Source organism: Phlebotomus papatasi, chromosome 2 (assembly GCF_024763615.1).
Source record: "Phlebotomus papatasi isolate M1 chromosome 2, Ppap_2.1, whole genome shotgun sequence".
NCBI classification, from domain to species: Eukaryota; Metazoa; Arthropoda; class Insecta; order Diptera; family Psychodidae; genus Phlebotomus; species Phlebotomus papatasi.
Genome location: NC_077223.1, coordinates 20,946,106 through 20,963,247, shown reverse-complemented (window position 1 = coordinate 20,963,247; position 17,142 = coordinate 20,946,106). Strand labels below are relative to the sequence as shown.

General features: G+C 37.4%; 2 protein-coding genes across 2 annotated transcripts; one reads left to right on the top strand and one right to left on the bottom strand.

Annotated features, from left to right (window-relative positions):
• The first annotated feature begins 4,037 nt into the window (after positions 1–4,037).
• On the top strand, positions 4,038–5,172 carry LOC129803067 (40S ribosomal protein S10b). The gene is made up of 4 exons (XM_055849404.1): positions 4,038–4,120; positions 4,330–4,537; positions 4,765–5,005; positions 5,075–5,172. The coding sequence occupies exons 2-4, from the start codon at positions 4,338–4,340 to the stop codon at positions 5,108–5,110; spliced, it is 477 nt and encodes a 158-aa protein (XP_055705379.1). The 5' UTR covers positions 4,038–4,120; positions 4,330–4,337; the 3' UTR covers positions 5,111–5,172.
• Positions 5,173–7,621: 2,449 nt separating this feature from the next.
• LOC129803007 (condensin complex subunit 2) lies at positions 7,622–13,403 on the bottom strand. Its single transcript, XM_055849291.1, has 4 exons — positions 13,202–13,403; positions 12,997–13,116; positions 12,299–12,936; positions 7,622–8,917 (listed from the first exon to the last, which is right to left on the bottom strand). Exons 1-4 carry the CDS (start codon positions 13,268–13,270, stop codon positions 7,717–7,719), a joined length of 2,028 nt encoding a protein of 675 aa, XP_055705266.1. The 5' UTR covers positions 13,271–13,403; the 3' UTR covers positions 7,622–7,716.
• Between the last annotated feature and the right edge of the window lie 3,739 nt (positions 13,404–17,142).

The window sequence follows — 17,142 nt, the reverse complement described above, 5'->3', positions numbered from 1 at the left end:
GAGGTCCTACAAAAAAATATTTTACATTTAGACATCCTTATAGTTTGTAATCATTCACAAGAATAGGATTTTTATCAGTTCTGAATAATTAAAAAAAAAAACATTGTTTTCCACAAAGTATTCATATGCTGCTTTGGGTACTCAGAGTCCCAAAAGAGGCGAAAGAGTTAAGTGGGGGAGTCACAACTTTTAAATGGATTTTTTTAAATGCATCTGCAACTTTATTTACCATAAAAAGTTAAAAAAGTAGAAAAATCCTGTTTCAAGATCAATTACAATAGTTGTGACCGACTGTGAGCATAATACATCGATGGCTGTTCCAGGAAAGATGCCAATATTTATTTGCGAAAATTGAGGAAAATATGCTTTTTGGAAAAGAAAAAACATATTTTTTATAAATAATGAATAATTTTATAACCCCCGACTGAATATTTGCTCAGAAAAAAATATTTTTTTTTCTCGGGAAAATAATGACGCAATTCACTAAAAAATGCAACATTTTTGGTCGGGAGTATGTTTAATACTCTTATTTGACTATTCTCTGTAGGCAGCATACCGCAGCATAATTCCTATAATAATATAAGTAATAAAAATCGTGATTATAATATCCCCCAAGTTGATAAATAATTTCAGGGGAAATTCCAAGTCCATTTTGACATTTTGAGAGAAAAAGAAAAAAAATGAAAGAGAAAATTTGCTGCTAAATGCTTACTGGCGCCATCTACCGGCAGTATTTAGTTCTGCCATCATCCACTGCGAGCGCTAAACAGTGCCATTTTTATGTATTTGCTTAGCACTTTTTGTTCGAGAGTTGCTGATTGGCCAGCAGACCGATTCAGCAAAAAAATGCTGAAAATCCTATTTTATTCTGCTAACTGTGCTCGCTGGGTTAGTACTCATTTCAAATTCGAATCTGCAACAGTACTCTTTTTCTTCTTTTGAACATCACACCAAATTAAATTTAGTTCAGTCCAATTTTGAGACCAAAAAATGTGGCACAGACTTATGCAAATCCTTTGAGAAAGAGAAGCGAATTTCGATTTCATGAAATTATACCGAACTAAGAGGTGTGCCGGAGTCATCACTGAAAGGAGCGATCCTTTCAGTGATTTATGAGTAGACTCACAACGGTTATGAATTGGTAAACGGTAAATGACGCGAAAGTATTTATCGGTATGGCATCAGAGTCACAAATTCGAGCATTTTGCAAAGCATAAGATGCTTTGCCACCCCTTTTTTTACGAGAGTCCGTAATAAAACGAAACAAAATCACCCCATGACTGTTACTATTTGCCCCAGTATTTTTGAGAAACACCACGAAATCATAATTTCGAGATAGATGAAGATGGTCTTCGGTAAAATTGAAGAGCAATAAATTTCCTTTTGGGTAGGTATATTTGTATTATAAAACTTTCGGATGTTATGGAAGTCAATGAATGGAAAACATAATACATGTTCATTTTGTGACTTTTTGCCCCAGTCTTTCCTATTGCCTAAAAAATCAAGATCCTAAGTGTAATTGCAGAGTAGAAATCTCTCAAGTCTTAGTAAAGCTTGAGGAAACTTCAAAATATCAGTTTTGTTACATTTTTCTTCAGTTTTCACAAGTTCTAGATAATATTCAGAGATTTGCTGTAGATTTGCTCCCCACTAACTGGCTTAGCTTAGACGATATAACCTTAACAACTGCTAAAGAAAATTATAGAAAATCGAGCAATTGCACAAAGCTGGTATGTGGTATCTCAAGAACAACTTGCCAAAGAGACATACATACCTATTGCCTCATAACATACAATATGCAACAATTTTTCTAGGACTGATCAAATGATTTGCACTTTGGATCAATTGCATCATCGGACCCCATGCAAATTGCATCTGACTCTCTTGCTCCAAAGAATAAATATTGACTTATCCACAGTTTTAAATGTGTGTTAAAAATGATCACAGTTCTGGAAGAATGATCATCTGAGCACTTTTAACCACAATATACGTGCCATATTTCGTTATACTTTCGCCGTGTATAATTCCCAATGATATTTCTGTGGACAAAACTATTTCAATTTGGACTTTTCGTGAACTTGCACCGCATTCATACCCAATTGACAAAAATCCCACCTAATTTCTCTATGAATGGGGATCTCTCTTGGGTAGTAGGGCAAGACACTTAGCTTTTTTTGTCTCACTATAAACTACGACATTCTGAGACAATTGTCACCATTTCACGTTCAACTTTCTTTGATTTCGGTTGAAGCTGGAGCTCTTGGACCAAAGAAAAAAAATATTGGAGATTAGTTTTGGGGTGGTCTGAGGAAGGGTCCAGAAAAAATGTGGTGTGACAATATCTTTTGGTGCTCTATTGGACATTTCTTGGTGTTTTTTTGGATTACCAGTTTAACCCATGGAAATGTGCTAAAAGTAAATGAACCGGAACCTGTGTACCTTCATGTTGGCAGTTCAGATCAGGATTCAGAAATTGGATACATTAAGAACATGAAGGATGAGGGAAAGAAGGGATATGAGCATTTTGAGAGTTTTCACGACAAAGATGGGGATGACTATGGGTATGAAAAGCATGAAGCTTTTGGATACCACGATAGTTCAGACGGTAAGGGAGATGAGAAAAAGGCTGATCTCAAGGAGAGCCCAATTGTAGTTCAAGATGAAGCGCAGGAAAATCAAGTTGAAGAATACCAAAAGAGTGAAGATCAACCAAATGAAGATCAGCCGAAGGAAGATCATGGAGAACATGAAAATGTTGGGGAAAGTCCGACTCATGAGGACCATGAAGACATCAAAAATGAACCAGAAACGGATATTGAGAATCCTGTTGAAGCTGAAGATCACACTGAGAAGCAGGAATACGTCAAAATCGAAAGATCTGATGACAATATTGAAGAAACCATTGAAGAAAAGCCTGAAGATGTTGAAAATCATCAGGAGTTGAAGGCAGATCCTGAAGAAAGTTCAAAGCCTGAGGAAGTAGATGAACTAACTGTTGAAGATCAGCCGACAGATGAAAAGAAAGACGAAGAAAGTGACCAAATAGATGAAGATTACGTAGAGGACGATAAGAAGAAAATCACGAGGAATGCTGATTTGGAAGAGGAGGACGATGACGAATCAGACGACGACGGAGACATCCAGAGAACCTATCAAGTGACAGAGAATGCAGAGATCGTTGAGGGTGATCAGACTCAGCAATTGAGGTATCCCTATGGCTTCTACACTCCCCTCATCAACGCTGCTATCCTCCAAAATCCTCTACCAGTTACCGAAGCGACGCCCCAATCTGTCCTCAATACAAGAGTGAATTACGGATTCTACAGTCCATCAGGTCAGCAAAAACCCCAACCTACACGATCTCTAGCACCCACATTCTCCCCAAAACTCTCCTCCATCAAACAATCAAGGAGAAATCTTGGATCTTTTGGTTACGAAACCAAGATATACCACCACGAAGGAACTCCAGCAGACAAACAAGCAATTCAGATAAAGATCTACGATGGAGAAATTTCCGTTCCAGCCACAAAGGTCAAGCCTCAGGAACAGGAAAAGACAAAGAATTCTGTGGACTATGAGGATGAGGAAAGTGACGAAGAAGAGGATGATTCTGCAGAATACGATGATGAGAAGAAGCAGAATCTCAAACAGGAAGCTGACTATGATGAATCCGAGGAGGATTCATCGTCAGAGGAGGAAAGTGGTGAGGAAAAACCCTCAGGAGCTTACCAGTACAAGCCAAGTAGTGCAGAGTCCCGCGATGAGAGCAATTCAGCTGAAGAAGATGATTCTGATGATCTCCAGAGTAGATTAGTCACCACCAGTGATGTAGATAATGATGCATACTACTGGCTGTAGTCACTAGACACTTTTCACACACAAAAAACCACTGAGAATTGCGGCTGAAAATGCCGGAAAATGTACTTTTCTCACAGAAACAATAAAATTTTCTAGAAAAAAAACGCCTACTTCTGTTACACTGATTTTCAATTTCAAAAAACGCTGTCTCATCTTCTTCTTCTTCGTTTGACTGTTGCTAGTGTCTTCCGGTCGCCATACTCGCTCTTTTGCATTCGGTCTGTGAAGAAACGTGGATTTGTGTTGGAGTTTTTCACAAAAAGTGAGTGTTTTGTTGGGGTTTTCTTATGAAATTTTGGTCATCAATATCCCTGGGGATATCCTGCAGCGGATTCATGTGAAATTTGTTGAAAAATATGCCCAGAATATAGCTAAAAATGCATGAATTCCCACTCCAGGAATGCAATGTCAAAACACTGGGCGAAAAGGGAGGTTATCCGGATAAATAATGATGATTATCTCTCTTTCCAGGCCACAAAATGTTTATGCCCAAGCAGCATCGTGTGACTATCTATGAGTACTTGTTTAAGGAGGGTGTTATGGTGGCAAAGAAGGACTTCAATGCACCAAAACATCCCGAACTGGAGAATATTCCCAATCTCCATGTCATTAAGACCATGCAGTCCCTGGAGTCTCGTGGCTTTGTCAAGGAACAGTTTGCCTGGAGACACTTCTACTGGTGAGTATACTTCATTCCGATTGGTCAGGAAATTAACGAAGTGGTTAAACTGACGTGAAGATAATATGAAGGCAGGACACAAATGTCCCTTCCGGAAGCGTCAGTGGAAAAATGATTTTCAACTCAGAGAAAAAATCTCAGTTTCCCAGGGAAACTTCCGGAAGGGACATTCGTGTCCTGCCTTCATTATGGTCAGGAAATTGTATAACTTTAATCTTCTCCTAAAGGTATCTCACAAACAAGGGCATTGAATACCTCCGGACGTATCTCCATTTGCCTCCAGAGATTGTCCCATCAACGCTGAAGCGCAACGTCAGGACAGAAACTGCACGTCCTCGCCCAACAACTGCTCCACGATCAGAAGGATCCAAACCTCAAGAGGATCGCTCTGCTTATCGTCGTGCTCCTCCAGGAGGTGGTCCTGACAAGAAGGGAGATGTTGGACCTGGTGCTGGAGATGTCGAATTCGTAAGTTCAGCTGAATTGGTTCATTTTAGCGATTTCTGTGACTAACAATTACCCTCCATTTCTTTTCAGCGCGGAGGATTCGGTCGTGGAAGTCGCCCACAGTAAATGAATTCCCACATCCGGAAAATGATTTTAATAAATCGGAAAATTACAAAAAATTTTCCTTATTGGGTTTTTTTCTATTTTTTTTTGTCTATTTTTGTGTTTTTCTCAAAAATTTAATTCGGTGCGCTTTCCCTTTCCGGAAGCAATCGATTAAATTCATCGAGTACCCAGCTGACCAAAGTTAACAACCAACAGCTCTGGGTACCAGTACCAGAATGTTAACAGCGCTGGGTAACAGTTTTGGGCCAGTGGAAAGTAGGGTATCGTAAGTACTTTTCGCCACCTTAAGGGTTGATAAATATGATACTTTTACAGAGAAAGAATTTTTTTCCTCCTCTGGGAAATTGGAAAACTCATGGGTCCTCTCGTCCTCAAAAGAACGCAAAGGAGACAAACTTCAATTTTCCAAAAGCCAATAATATCAATTTTGTGAATTATTTTTGCGTGTCAAATGACTCCTTTTCAATGTTGATCACTAAAACAAGAAGAATTATTGCCCAGTATCTTGTTAGATGTCCAGGAAGTGGTCAAGAAAACACCAAATTCCTGCTCGCCAACAGATTTCTCAAAATATTTCACACAATAACACTTTAAAACACATTTCTCTCAACACGATGTTATTGTAGACACATTAAGCTTTCTCAAAAGCATAAAAGGCACTTCCTGGACAATCAGAATTCACCAAAATCTGGAAGAATAGGAAAAACTTCCCTGAAAGCAATCTCCCTCGCTGCCAAATGTCAAAATTATCGGCCATATTGGCAAAAATTTCGCTTCCGCTTGGAATTTTCTTACAAGGTTGGTGTCAAAAAGCAAATGGCGGGCATTGGCGGGATAACCTTACATTTGACCTCTAGATTTTTGGGGATGAGAGTACCCATAAAGTTTGAACAAGTTTTTTGAAAATTTAAGAAAAAATTGCTTTTCGAATTTATGTAATCTGTAAGGTAAAGTATCCTCTACTCGACCGCCTCTCTGTTCGACCACCCTAGGTTCCTCAGGTCGACCAGGCGAAATATTTATTCAAATTATTTACATTTGCAATAATATTTGGCAAATAGTTTAACATCATAGGGTCAGTTATTTCATAATTAATACAAATCAGTGAAATATCATATAAATTGACCATAGAACACTGAAAAAAGCACTTTTACGAAGCGTTAAAAGTATTTCTTAAATAAAAATTCGCAATTATTCATCAATTTATGGCATTCTTAATTGTTTTCTTACCTCTTTCCGGACCGCAGCATATGCTGCAAGCCAATTTCACAATTTTTAATCAAAATAATCTAAGCTCAGGAATTAATTGAAGTCCTACAAAAAATATCTTACATTTGGACATCCTTATAGTTTGTAATCATCCACAAGAATCGAATTTTTATCAGTTCTGAATAATTAAAAAACATTGTTTTTGATAGAAGATGCATATGCTTCTTTGGGTACTACAGTCCCAAAAGAGACGAAAGAGTTAAGGAATTATTTCAATTATTATCCTTACAGATTACTTGAGAATTCAAATTTTGAGTCTAATCGCAAGTTGAGGACTTTATCTTTATTCTGTGCAAAAATTTTAGTTCCACGATTAAGTTAAACATTAAATTTAAGGTCTTAAAATTGAAAGTGCATTTCAAATATAATGTTCCTCAATTCGACCTGTTGACGAATCATAGGAAGTGGAGCTTTTTCAGTTAAATGTTTTACTACTTTTGAATAAATTCATAAAACTGAGTTTTCCTATTTTATATTAATGATTGACTTAATTTTAAGCGTTATTCATGAAGTGTTAGAAAACCAAAGTTAAATGCATGACTTTATAGTTTTGTGGTTTATTTAATTTCTTAGAAAAAATGGGTGGTCGAGTAGAGGAACCCCAGGCGGTCGAGTAAAGGCACTCTGATATCAGAGTAGTCGAGTAGAGGAACACATCGCATTTTTGAAACAGTTTAATTTTTTGTAATTTAAAATTATATTATGTCTAAATGAAGTTCACCATAAGATAGATAAAGATCTATTCTATAGTTTTAAATAAAAACCCTATCAAAAAAGACAAATTGTAACTGATTTTTCATAAATTTTTCACAAAACATCACCTTAAGTGGTCGATATAGGGTCCTTTACCTTAATTGTTAGTTATCAGTTATCATACTTATTGATCCCGAGAGGTTTTTCCTTATTCTGGTCTAGAAATATCAAAAAAGTCACAATATCTCCAAGGAAGCAGAAAATTGAAAATTCACGAGTTTTGACCAAAAATATCTTAGCTCAGGAGTTAATTGGGATCCTGCAAAAAATATTCTAGATTTGGACATCCTTATAGTTTGTACTTATCCAGAAGAATCGGATTCTTATCGATTCTAGATAGTCTAAAAAAAATTATTGTTTCCGTGGGTACCCAGAGTCCCAAAGGAGACGAAAGAGTTAACAGAGTTGTTAGCCACCTGTTTGCCAACTGTTAACACCTGGTCAGCCGGGTAGCTGGACTAGCTGAAATCAAATTTAACGGACAACTACTTTTTGAGGTTAGGCGTCTCCGGAAAAATTTTATTAATTTATTAGATTTATTAATTTGTGATTTAAAAAAAAGGGTTTGGAAGAAAAACTCGCAATTAAATGGTGGGATCTTTCTGGGTTTGAGAGAAAGGTTGAGTACCTGGGGCGAAATCTCCTTGGAACCTGACACCAAGATCCTTGAGATTCTCCCGTTGAATCAACTTCAGACCGTGCTCATTGGCCAAATGGAGGATAGAATAGAAGGCCAGAGGTACACTTAGATTTTCCTTCATAGTCGGACTCAAATGATGAGGCAGGGCATTGTAGAGTTTGTGAAAACTGATGGTTTCTGTACTCTTCAGCCCTACGCAAACCAAATGCCAAGCTGCCTTCTTCAATTGCTTCATATCCACAATTTTTGCTCTCTTTGCATACGGCAACACAATCTTCTCCACCTTCTCCGGAGCCCCTTCATATTCCATATCAAAATGCCCCACTGTAGCATTTGCTGCATTCTCCTCCGTCCCCGGAACATCTTCCTCCACCCCAGGTGCATCTCCCAATGCCCCACCAGCCTCAGTTCCCGTCTCCGTATCCGTATCATCCTGCGTCATGACATTACTGCAGTAACTCCTATCCACTGGATTGTCATAGTTGTAGTCATCCCCAATGGGCAAAATACCCTGAACAGCATCGCTATTTGCCTCCCGGACCATCGTTCCCGGAGCAAATTTGTAGGTGTTGCACATAGCACGATCAAATTTAAAATCCGTCGGCAACTTGAGTTTCTCCTTCTGCTCCCACTTCTTCCGGATATTCTTTTGCCTCAGCTTTGCATCACCCAACCGCAGAAAAATACCCACATCCGTCTCCACGAAATCCTCCATTTTCGCCAGAGTCGGCTTCACCCTCCGCACCCTCTTCTGCCCCACCACTCCAACTCCCGTCTGACGTCCTTCCGAGACACCAAGACTCCTCGACGGACGCTTGAACTTCCAGTGCGACGGACCAGCCCAGTACTGATTGATCATCTCCATGGGCCTGTACGAGTACTCCAAGTGACTGTGATTGGCATCAGTGGGCCTCAGGTCACGGATATGAATGGACCGTGGACGTCCACCCTCGCAAGCCAATATCGCTGCTCTATCGTCCTCCGTCATCTCACCAATGTCCGGGAAATCCTGTTCCATCGGCTCAGCATCCTGGAAGTCGTCCTGAGTGGGCGGCAGGGGCTCAACTTCAGCGTCCATGTCAAAGGCTAAAGCAATCTGGGAATTATTGGATGCATTTAGTTGCTGTGCATCCCAAGCAGCTTCCCTGCAAAAAAAAAAGACCAATTTTTAAACCAGCCTTATCCCATAGAACCCGAAAGATTATGTAGACAGGGCATTCTTATAGAGAATTTCTTGGCCTTCAACATTGCCTCAGACCATTTTCCTCTACACGGTAAAAACTTTTGGACACTGACCAAAATATTCCAAATTATTATTGGAACAATATTTGGAACAATCGGAACAATATTCCAAATATTGTTCCAAGTTTTCCTTGGAACAATTTTTTTTGGAATCGATTTGTACCTAGAGAAGATATTTGTTTGTTCCAAAAAGTTTTCTTTACAGTTTTGTTCCAAAAAAATTACAGTTTTGTTAGTTTTCTTTTGGAACCGTTTTGATACGGTGGAATGTCTACAAATTTGAGTTGATTTCGTTTTATACAAATTTGTTCCAGAAATTTGGAACAGAATTGCACTCGGCTGTTTTGTTGCCACTGTCAGGAATAAATTGGTACATTTTTTTATAACAATATTATTCCTACATCTGTAACATATTTGTTCCAAAAATTGTCGGTCTCCGTGGACGAGGTAATTTTTGGAACCAAATTGTTACTCATATGGGGAATCTTTTTGTTTCCATTGTCGGGAACAAATTCGTGTAAGTGATTTCGTCTTACAGTTAAGGTCTATACTTCAGTCGAGATGGATTTCGGTGGCGAAAGTTCATACACTGAGAAAAAACGGGGGTGCAATTAACTTTATTTCCTTATAAATTTAACACTTTTTAGGTGTAAAAATATATCAACATTTTTTAATGTTAATTTTACACCTTTTAAGGGTAAAATTAACATTGAAAAGAGTAACTTTAACCCCTAATACACCTAAAAAGCATAATATTTACATCGATTTCGGAACAATAATGCAGGGTAAAATAAACATTTCAGGAATGTTATTTTAACTTTTTCGGATTTCTCTTAGTGTAAGGAACATCAAATAAGAACACTGTGCAACAAAATGAAAACTTTTTCCGTGTGATTTCAAATGATCGGTATTTTCGGATTCCTTGGTGTCTCCTGAGTGATAAGTCCGAAGAAAGTTATGGCCTATCACGTCTAGTTTCTGAGCTAGATTAAAATGAAAATCTTTAAGAAATTGGTTATAAATATTTTATGAAATTTGTTTTTCTCTCAAAAATGGTACATCCTGGGATGTTGGCGTCAAAGGATGACTCAAGGATGTGTAGAGGAGGGCCCAAGGAAAATTTTCCTGGAACAAACCATATCCCTATCTCCTCAATTTCCCTGAAGTATTTCAGATTTTCCTCATAAATCCCTAAATATCCTTAAATCCATTAAAAGGATGCATAGGAGGACTTGCATCGTTTACACAAATATTCTCCTGAACATCATAGGATCATAAAACTTTCCATTATCCCCAGAAATTATGCATTTGAATTACTTTTGAACATGTGGACAACTCAAGAAATCCAGTTCTCTCGCCTTCACCACTAAAAATCTTTCAAGATATAGGAAGAAATATTTAATTAAACATATTTTATCCAAATAACAGTACATCGTAGGATGTTAGTATGGTGTTAATGTCAAAGGACATTCTGTGGAGGGGGACTCAAGGAAGATTTTCCTAGAAAAAAACTATATCCCTATTTCTTTTTCCCCTGTGATTTTCTAATTTTTCCATTTAAATCGCTGAATATCCTTCAAATTCATGAAAAGGATTGTTTGTAACGACACGACTCCCATAAAAATTCTTCTGAAAAAAAGAGTAAGGATCTCTGAAGATCTTAGGATGCTAAAAGTATCGTTATCTAGAAATTACATACACAAAAAAAATTAAAAAAATTAACATTATACCGCAGAAAATTTATGTTCTTTTTATGCTATAACAATATTTATGAAATATTATGCTGCAGCATATAATTGATCACTATATTGAACCCGGAGACCAATAATGAACCTATAAACCATTTTTATCCAAAAATTGTGAAAGCTTGAATGATTTTTGAATCTGTTAAAATCAATTTTAAACCGCTTAATGGTAAATGATGTGGAAAGTACTTTTGAGGTAGGGTAAATTAAGCTAATTCAAAACCTGCTCTAAATGTGTGCTCTAAATGTTAATTCAACCGGGGCATTAACCAAATAAATATTCTAATATTCTAAAATAAATATTCTAATAATATTCTAAATGGAAATTTTACGCTACTCCAAATGGAAACGTCATTGTTTTCACGATATATACAGTACTAAATTACTATATTTATATATTTTCTATACCACAGTTTCATTATTTAGTTAATTTTGCTCCAAATAAAGCGAAAATCCATTCATATTCACAAATTTTAATTTGTTAATTTCTCAGACAAATTAAAAGTGTACCTTTTCACCATCGAATTTTTCATCGATCGACCATACTTTCCTATGAAAAACACAATGAGGTGACTTTTGTTTATTCGTTTTGTTTAACATTTCGTCGGTTGCGTCTACCTCTGTCGTATCTGCATTTCTTTTGTGTCAGCATTTCACGCAAGAGGGGACGTCTGTATTGTATCTTGCACCGAATGCAGATACAAAACAAATGCAGATACGTCAGAGGTAGACGCAACCGACAATTTATGTCCTATTTCTGTTTAATTTTAGTTAAATTAAGTTATAATCTTTATTGCTATAGGCACGTGAAGTTTTCAAATGAAATAATCACCTATTTCGTGAACAAAAAGGGTTTTTTTAAGTGTCTGCAAATGCTTCAATAGGAAACCCCGAAAATATGATTTTTTGGAGAGATTTTCTTATTGTTTTAGATGGGAAAGGAGAAAAGACCAGAAATAAGAACAAATCCTGCACTCAGGAGCAACTCAACAAGGTTTTGGAAGCCTTTCGTCGCGGTTTCACTTACACTGTTTGTCTCCAATTAGAAACTTTCCCTTGTCTCCATTTGGAATAATTTGTTTATTTCGTATTTTTCTTGTATTTAATAAGTTTTCAAATTATATCTAAAGAATTTTCACTAAACAGTAACATTCTAGAAGAGTCAAGGAGCAAATTTATGTAATTCTCTTCAAAAAAAAATATGAACTTAATGCGTTGAATCTTCTGCCAAAGTTAAAGCGTCTGGAAATGGTTTTGAATTAGGACATTTACCCTATAGCAATCAAGTTACAAGTTCTAGCATTTCCCGGTTCTATTTAAAAGAATTTAACGATCTAGAACGGAAATGATGAGTTTCCCACAGAGATGGTAAAATTTCAGAAATTTCACAGCAGTCGCCACCTAGTTTAGGCGGAAATTCATGAAATTTCTTGAAATTTACCAACTCTAGTTTCCCAGAATTATTACAACTTTCTCGAACATTAAAAAGTTCGCAAGGCTAACGCTAGGGGCGCCTAAATAGATAAATTGTGTACTTACTCTTCTTCCTCAGCTGGGGTATCCTTGATCTCATAGTGGGAATGCATTGGTCTCAGGCGATCTCCTGGTTCAATTTTCTCAAAAGAAACCGTGAATTTTTTGTACTTTGACCAATCGTGCTCCGCATAAACGTCCACTTTCTTCGCTTCCGGATAATTAAGAGGTGCATTGGAGTCCAGATTGAAGATCCCATTGCGATCTGACAGTTTCTTGGAGAGTAGATTTTTAGGATTTGCAATATTGCCCAGGATGGACCTCAATTCAGCCATGATGGGCTCTGGCAGGGGAACAGTTTCCAATTTCCCATTGATTGTCTCAACATTCTTCGTGACAGTGCTCTTGGGGCGCTTTTTGCGTTTTGGTCTGGCTGCAGTGGCAGTTTGTGCATTGCCAGTGTCCTGATCCTCAGCCACTGTATCATCATTGTCATTTCGAGACGTTTTCTTGGTCCCCAAGCCACTGTTGAGACGCATCGTCTTCTCGTGAATCGAATCTACACGAATCCCATAGAGCTTTGTAGAGGCCTCCAGTCCATATCCTGCCATCTGAAAATTTCCCACGGCCTGATGGTGCTTCCGTATCAGGTCACTGAAGCTATCAATAAGAGGAATGTTCCAGGCATTCTCCTTTGTGAATTTCTACAAACAGACAATTTTGTTTTTAGTTTTCTTCCGGAAACCCACTAAACTGTGACTTACATTCTCTTGAAAGAGCTTCAGACCAATCTGCAGATCTTCACATTGCCCTGTGGTGCTGGAAGCACAAGTGCTGTCCAGGAAGCTCTTTCTCGCAGTAGCTCTCTCCCTTTCGTCGTCATTCTGTGGAGGAAAAATTTGGTGAAAATCAAAGAAAATTTTGGCGTCATTTGCAAAGAGTTAGGTTAATTCTGTGAAAAATACTCACAATCACTGGACGGACGGGAGTTTTGTATACCCCAATTTCTGATCGTCTCAAGGGAGACTGATTTTCCATTTTAACGATTGAATTTCCAAAGAAAAACACAAGAAAAGCCACTAAATTCCACAAACAATGAAAATTATTCAACTGATTTTAAACTGCGACGGTTGCGCCATCTACGACGTCATAACATCAAAAATCATCGATTAATCGATTAAATTTTCCGAAATAACCCGGCTGACCAGAAGAACTAATTTTTTTAAAAAGTAGTACAGTAGAACTCTCGCTAATTCGGCTCTTAAGATCGGACTATTTTTTAATTCGGGCAGCAGTTACATTTGAAAAAAGTTTTTTTAAAATCATATTAGGTGAGATTCTTAACAATCTCACCTACTATAATCCTAACAAAATTTCATGTCCTCCGATCGCGCTCAAACTTGGCCAAAATGTGTTTCGCCACTTCCTGATCACGAATATATGGGGGGCTAAGTTACGTTCCCGGCCGGCCGGCCGGCCGTCCGGCCGCTCTTTGGGGCTTAATAGCTCCTAAACTAAAAAAGATATCGACTTGCGGTTTTCGGCAAAGGTTAAATATCGTATGAAAATTGCAACATGGTGCATTGACCCCCCACCCCCCACCCCTCCTTCCGCCATTTTGAAGACCCCCCTTTTTTTGTTTTCTCAATAGCTCCGCCCCTATGGCATCGAGCGGGCTCAAATTTTAGTATGTTATAGCTGGGCCTTAGAGCTTTCCATCAATACCAAACTTAAGGTCCCCCGACCCCCCTGACCCGAGCTATAAGGGTCCAAAAAAATTTTCTTAAAATGGCCATAACTCCGGTTCTAATTGTCAGAATTTAAAAAATGAGGGCTTTTTGGAAAGCTCTCGTGAAATGCCACTTCCCCTTCTAACATCGCAAGTTCATAAATCCACCGCTAGGGGCGCTATTATTAAAAAGAAAATTTTTAAATCTTAAAAGTTAAATAACTCAAAAATTCCTTATGCAATCGGGCTGAAATTTTAGTATGTTGTAGCCGTTGATTATACCTATCAAACAAAAAAAACCTTAAGTCGATCCATAACCCCTGACCCGAGCTATAAGGGGTCAAAGTTCGAACATTGACCGGCCTCTATCTCCGGTTCTAATTAACATAGCGACCTAAATTTTATCTTTTTGGTTTCGTCTCGATGAGCACTTTCAGATGGAAGTTCAAAAAGTCACCACAGGTGGCGCTGTGATAGCGTCAAAATTCATCGAAATTCAAAGTCACTTTTCTCAAAAACGGCATTGTGCAAGTTAATGAAATTTTAGTATGTTGTAGTCCAGTCTAGGACGTTTCCAAAATGGTGCGTATGTGCGCTGTGGTTTCAATAGAACCGGAGATATGAGGGGTCAAAGTTCACGAAATTCAAAAAATCATATCTCCGGTTCTATGTGACCGATTTTGATGAATAAGGGCTTAAACGAAAGATCTCACCAAATGCTACAGCTTTCTAGAATATTTGAACTTCGTGTGACCAACACCAGGGGCGCCACAGTCGAAAAACCAATTTCAATATCACATAACCTCAATTATCTCGACTGTCGCTGAACCGATTTTGATGATTACTTCAACATAATTGTAGAGCACATTTGTCTCTACATTTCGTCCATACATCATTTTCCGCTCAGACTACGCTATCACTCCGATTTTGCCGTTTAAGTGTGAAAAAATTGATTTTTCCCATAATAACGCTTTGAAATCACTCAGATGCCAATTTGACTGCCTCTACTCCACCGAGACACTTAAAATAGGGTTTTAAATGGAAAGTCCCACAGAATACAACAATTCTTTGATATAGTTGAAGTTCAACAAATGACTACTTGGGGCACTCTGGATGAAAAAACGAGTTAAGAAACAAAAAACCTCGCTTATCTTGGCTTCTGAGTAATCGATGAGATCATGTTCTATGGAAAAATTATAGAGAACATTCTGGTCTACATTTCACCCATATAACACTTTTCTGTCAGTTCATCCAAATCCTTGATATTTTGGTTTAAATACAAAATTTGTATAATTTCACGAATTTTATTCAAGATAACTGAATGGCGACTCACAATTTCAGCTCTAAATCGAATTTGCATGCACTCCGAGTTAGCTCACGTTAAGAATCTCACCTACATAAGCCGGTTAGGATTATCTGTCCCTTTCAGGTTTGATTACGATTATCAAATGAGCCAAATATGCTCAAATTTGTCATGGTTTGTATTAGTTCTGATGTGTTTTTGCAATATTATAGACCGGGGTACTAATAAACACTTTCTGGGGCACCAACAAACACCTCTTTTTCTCACTCACTGAAGTTATTTTGGGCATTCACCACAACTCTTAATTATAAAGGAGGTATTGAAAATGTAAAAAATTCTCAAAAAAGTACAGCAAAATTTAGAGAATGAGTGACTAAAATAGCAAAAAAAAACCGAATAATTGAATAAAATTAAAAATATGTCAATTAATGTAATGTAAATCTATGAACCTTCTTAATAAGAAAATATTTCTTAAGCAAATAAATTTTTTAAGTTAGCTATCAAGGTATCTATCTACTAGTTCTGCTTGCAGACTTAATGTATTCTTTATGAAATGTAAAGTTTTGTATGATATTCTAATGGAATACTCTACTTTCTTTGCAGGTATCGCTTAAAGAGCTAATGAAAGCTCTTAATGGTGCGCCACTTTTGCATATAATAATAATAATAATAATAATAATTTATTCAAGTTCGCATAACCGCCGCCGCCTCAGCGTTGGTGACCAGCCTCCGAAGCCAAACGGCGGAAATGCTTCTTCACTGGCTGTATAAGCAGTTAGGGTCACTACAATTGTTTAAGAAGATTTACAATCGTTATTTCCGAAATGTGGTTTTATATGCCGTAGTTTGAGAATTCTGCAAGATGATTATAGAGAAGAAAATGATATTTTTGTGCTGTTGTTAAAAGCAAAATACCGAACGCTGCGAATTTCGATAATTTTAATAATTTTCCCAAAATTTTGCACAAAAATAAGTAAATTTCCGTACAACATTTGTGAAAAATCATTAAGCAAATCTTTAGTCCTATGATTTCTGGAGTAAAGTAAAATTCTGTGTTTTTCATTGATTTATCTTCCGCTTTTATTTGTAAAAATTGCTCTGAAAAAAGTAGTATCCAGACCATACTATCCGTGGATCCACTACATACTATTGAAAGTCGAATTTGAATTATATTACTCCAAGAGATATGTCGGTCTTTGGACCGAAATCAGCAACTAATAAAAAATTGATTGTCGTTCGACTTCAGGGTGACGATGTTAATTTTTGTCTAAAAAGAAAATTACACAGGCAGTACGAATCCATGGACTTCAAATGCTTCAAATGGCTCTCACGAAAAGTAGTCAATTCAATTTATTTTTAATCTTATTTCGTCTTTTTACCCCCTACCCATGCGTCCATCGCTGTCTTAGCGTTTGTTCCAGCCTCCAGGACTAAACGATGGAAATGTCCCTTTGCACGCTGTTTCTTATTGTTCAATATAATTGTTACATTTTGCTTTGGGAATTGGCCAGACAGAATTGAGAGAGGAAGAAAGACAACTTCCGAACCAATGGCTGTTTGGAAAAGTGGGTGTTTTTTACATTAAAAAAACACAAAAAATACAATGTCCAAAAACTACTAAAGTCAAACTTATCACCACACTGAGATAATACGCCACGCCACATGTAATTTGAGAAGTCATCGATATTTTTGCCTTTTGTTAGAGCTCCCTACTCCCTACGGATTTTCTGGATTTTTTTATGGACATTATGCTCGATGGAGGAGCCCACAAAACTTCTAAGCAGCCTTCTAGATAAAGTGTGTACCTTTGAAAAGCCTTCTTAACATAGAAATTCATTATTTTTGGTCATAATGATGTTTCTTTCTGAAATTCTACTT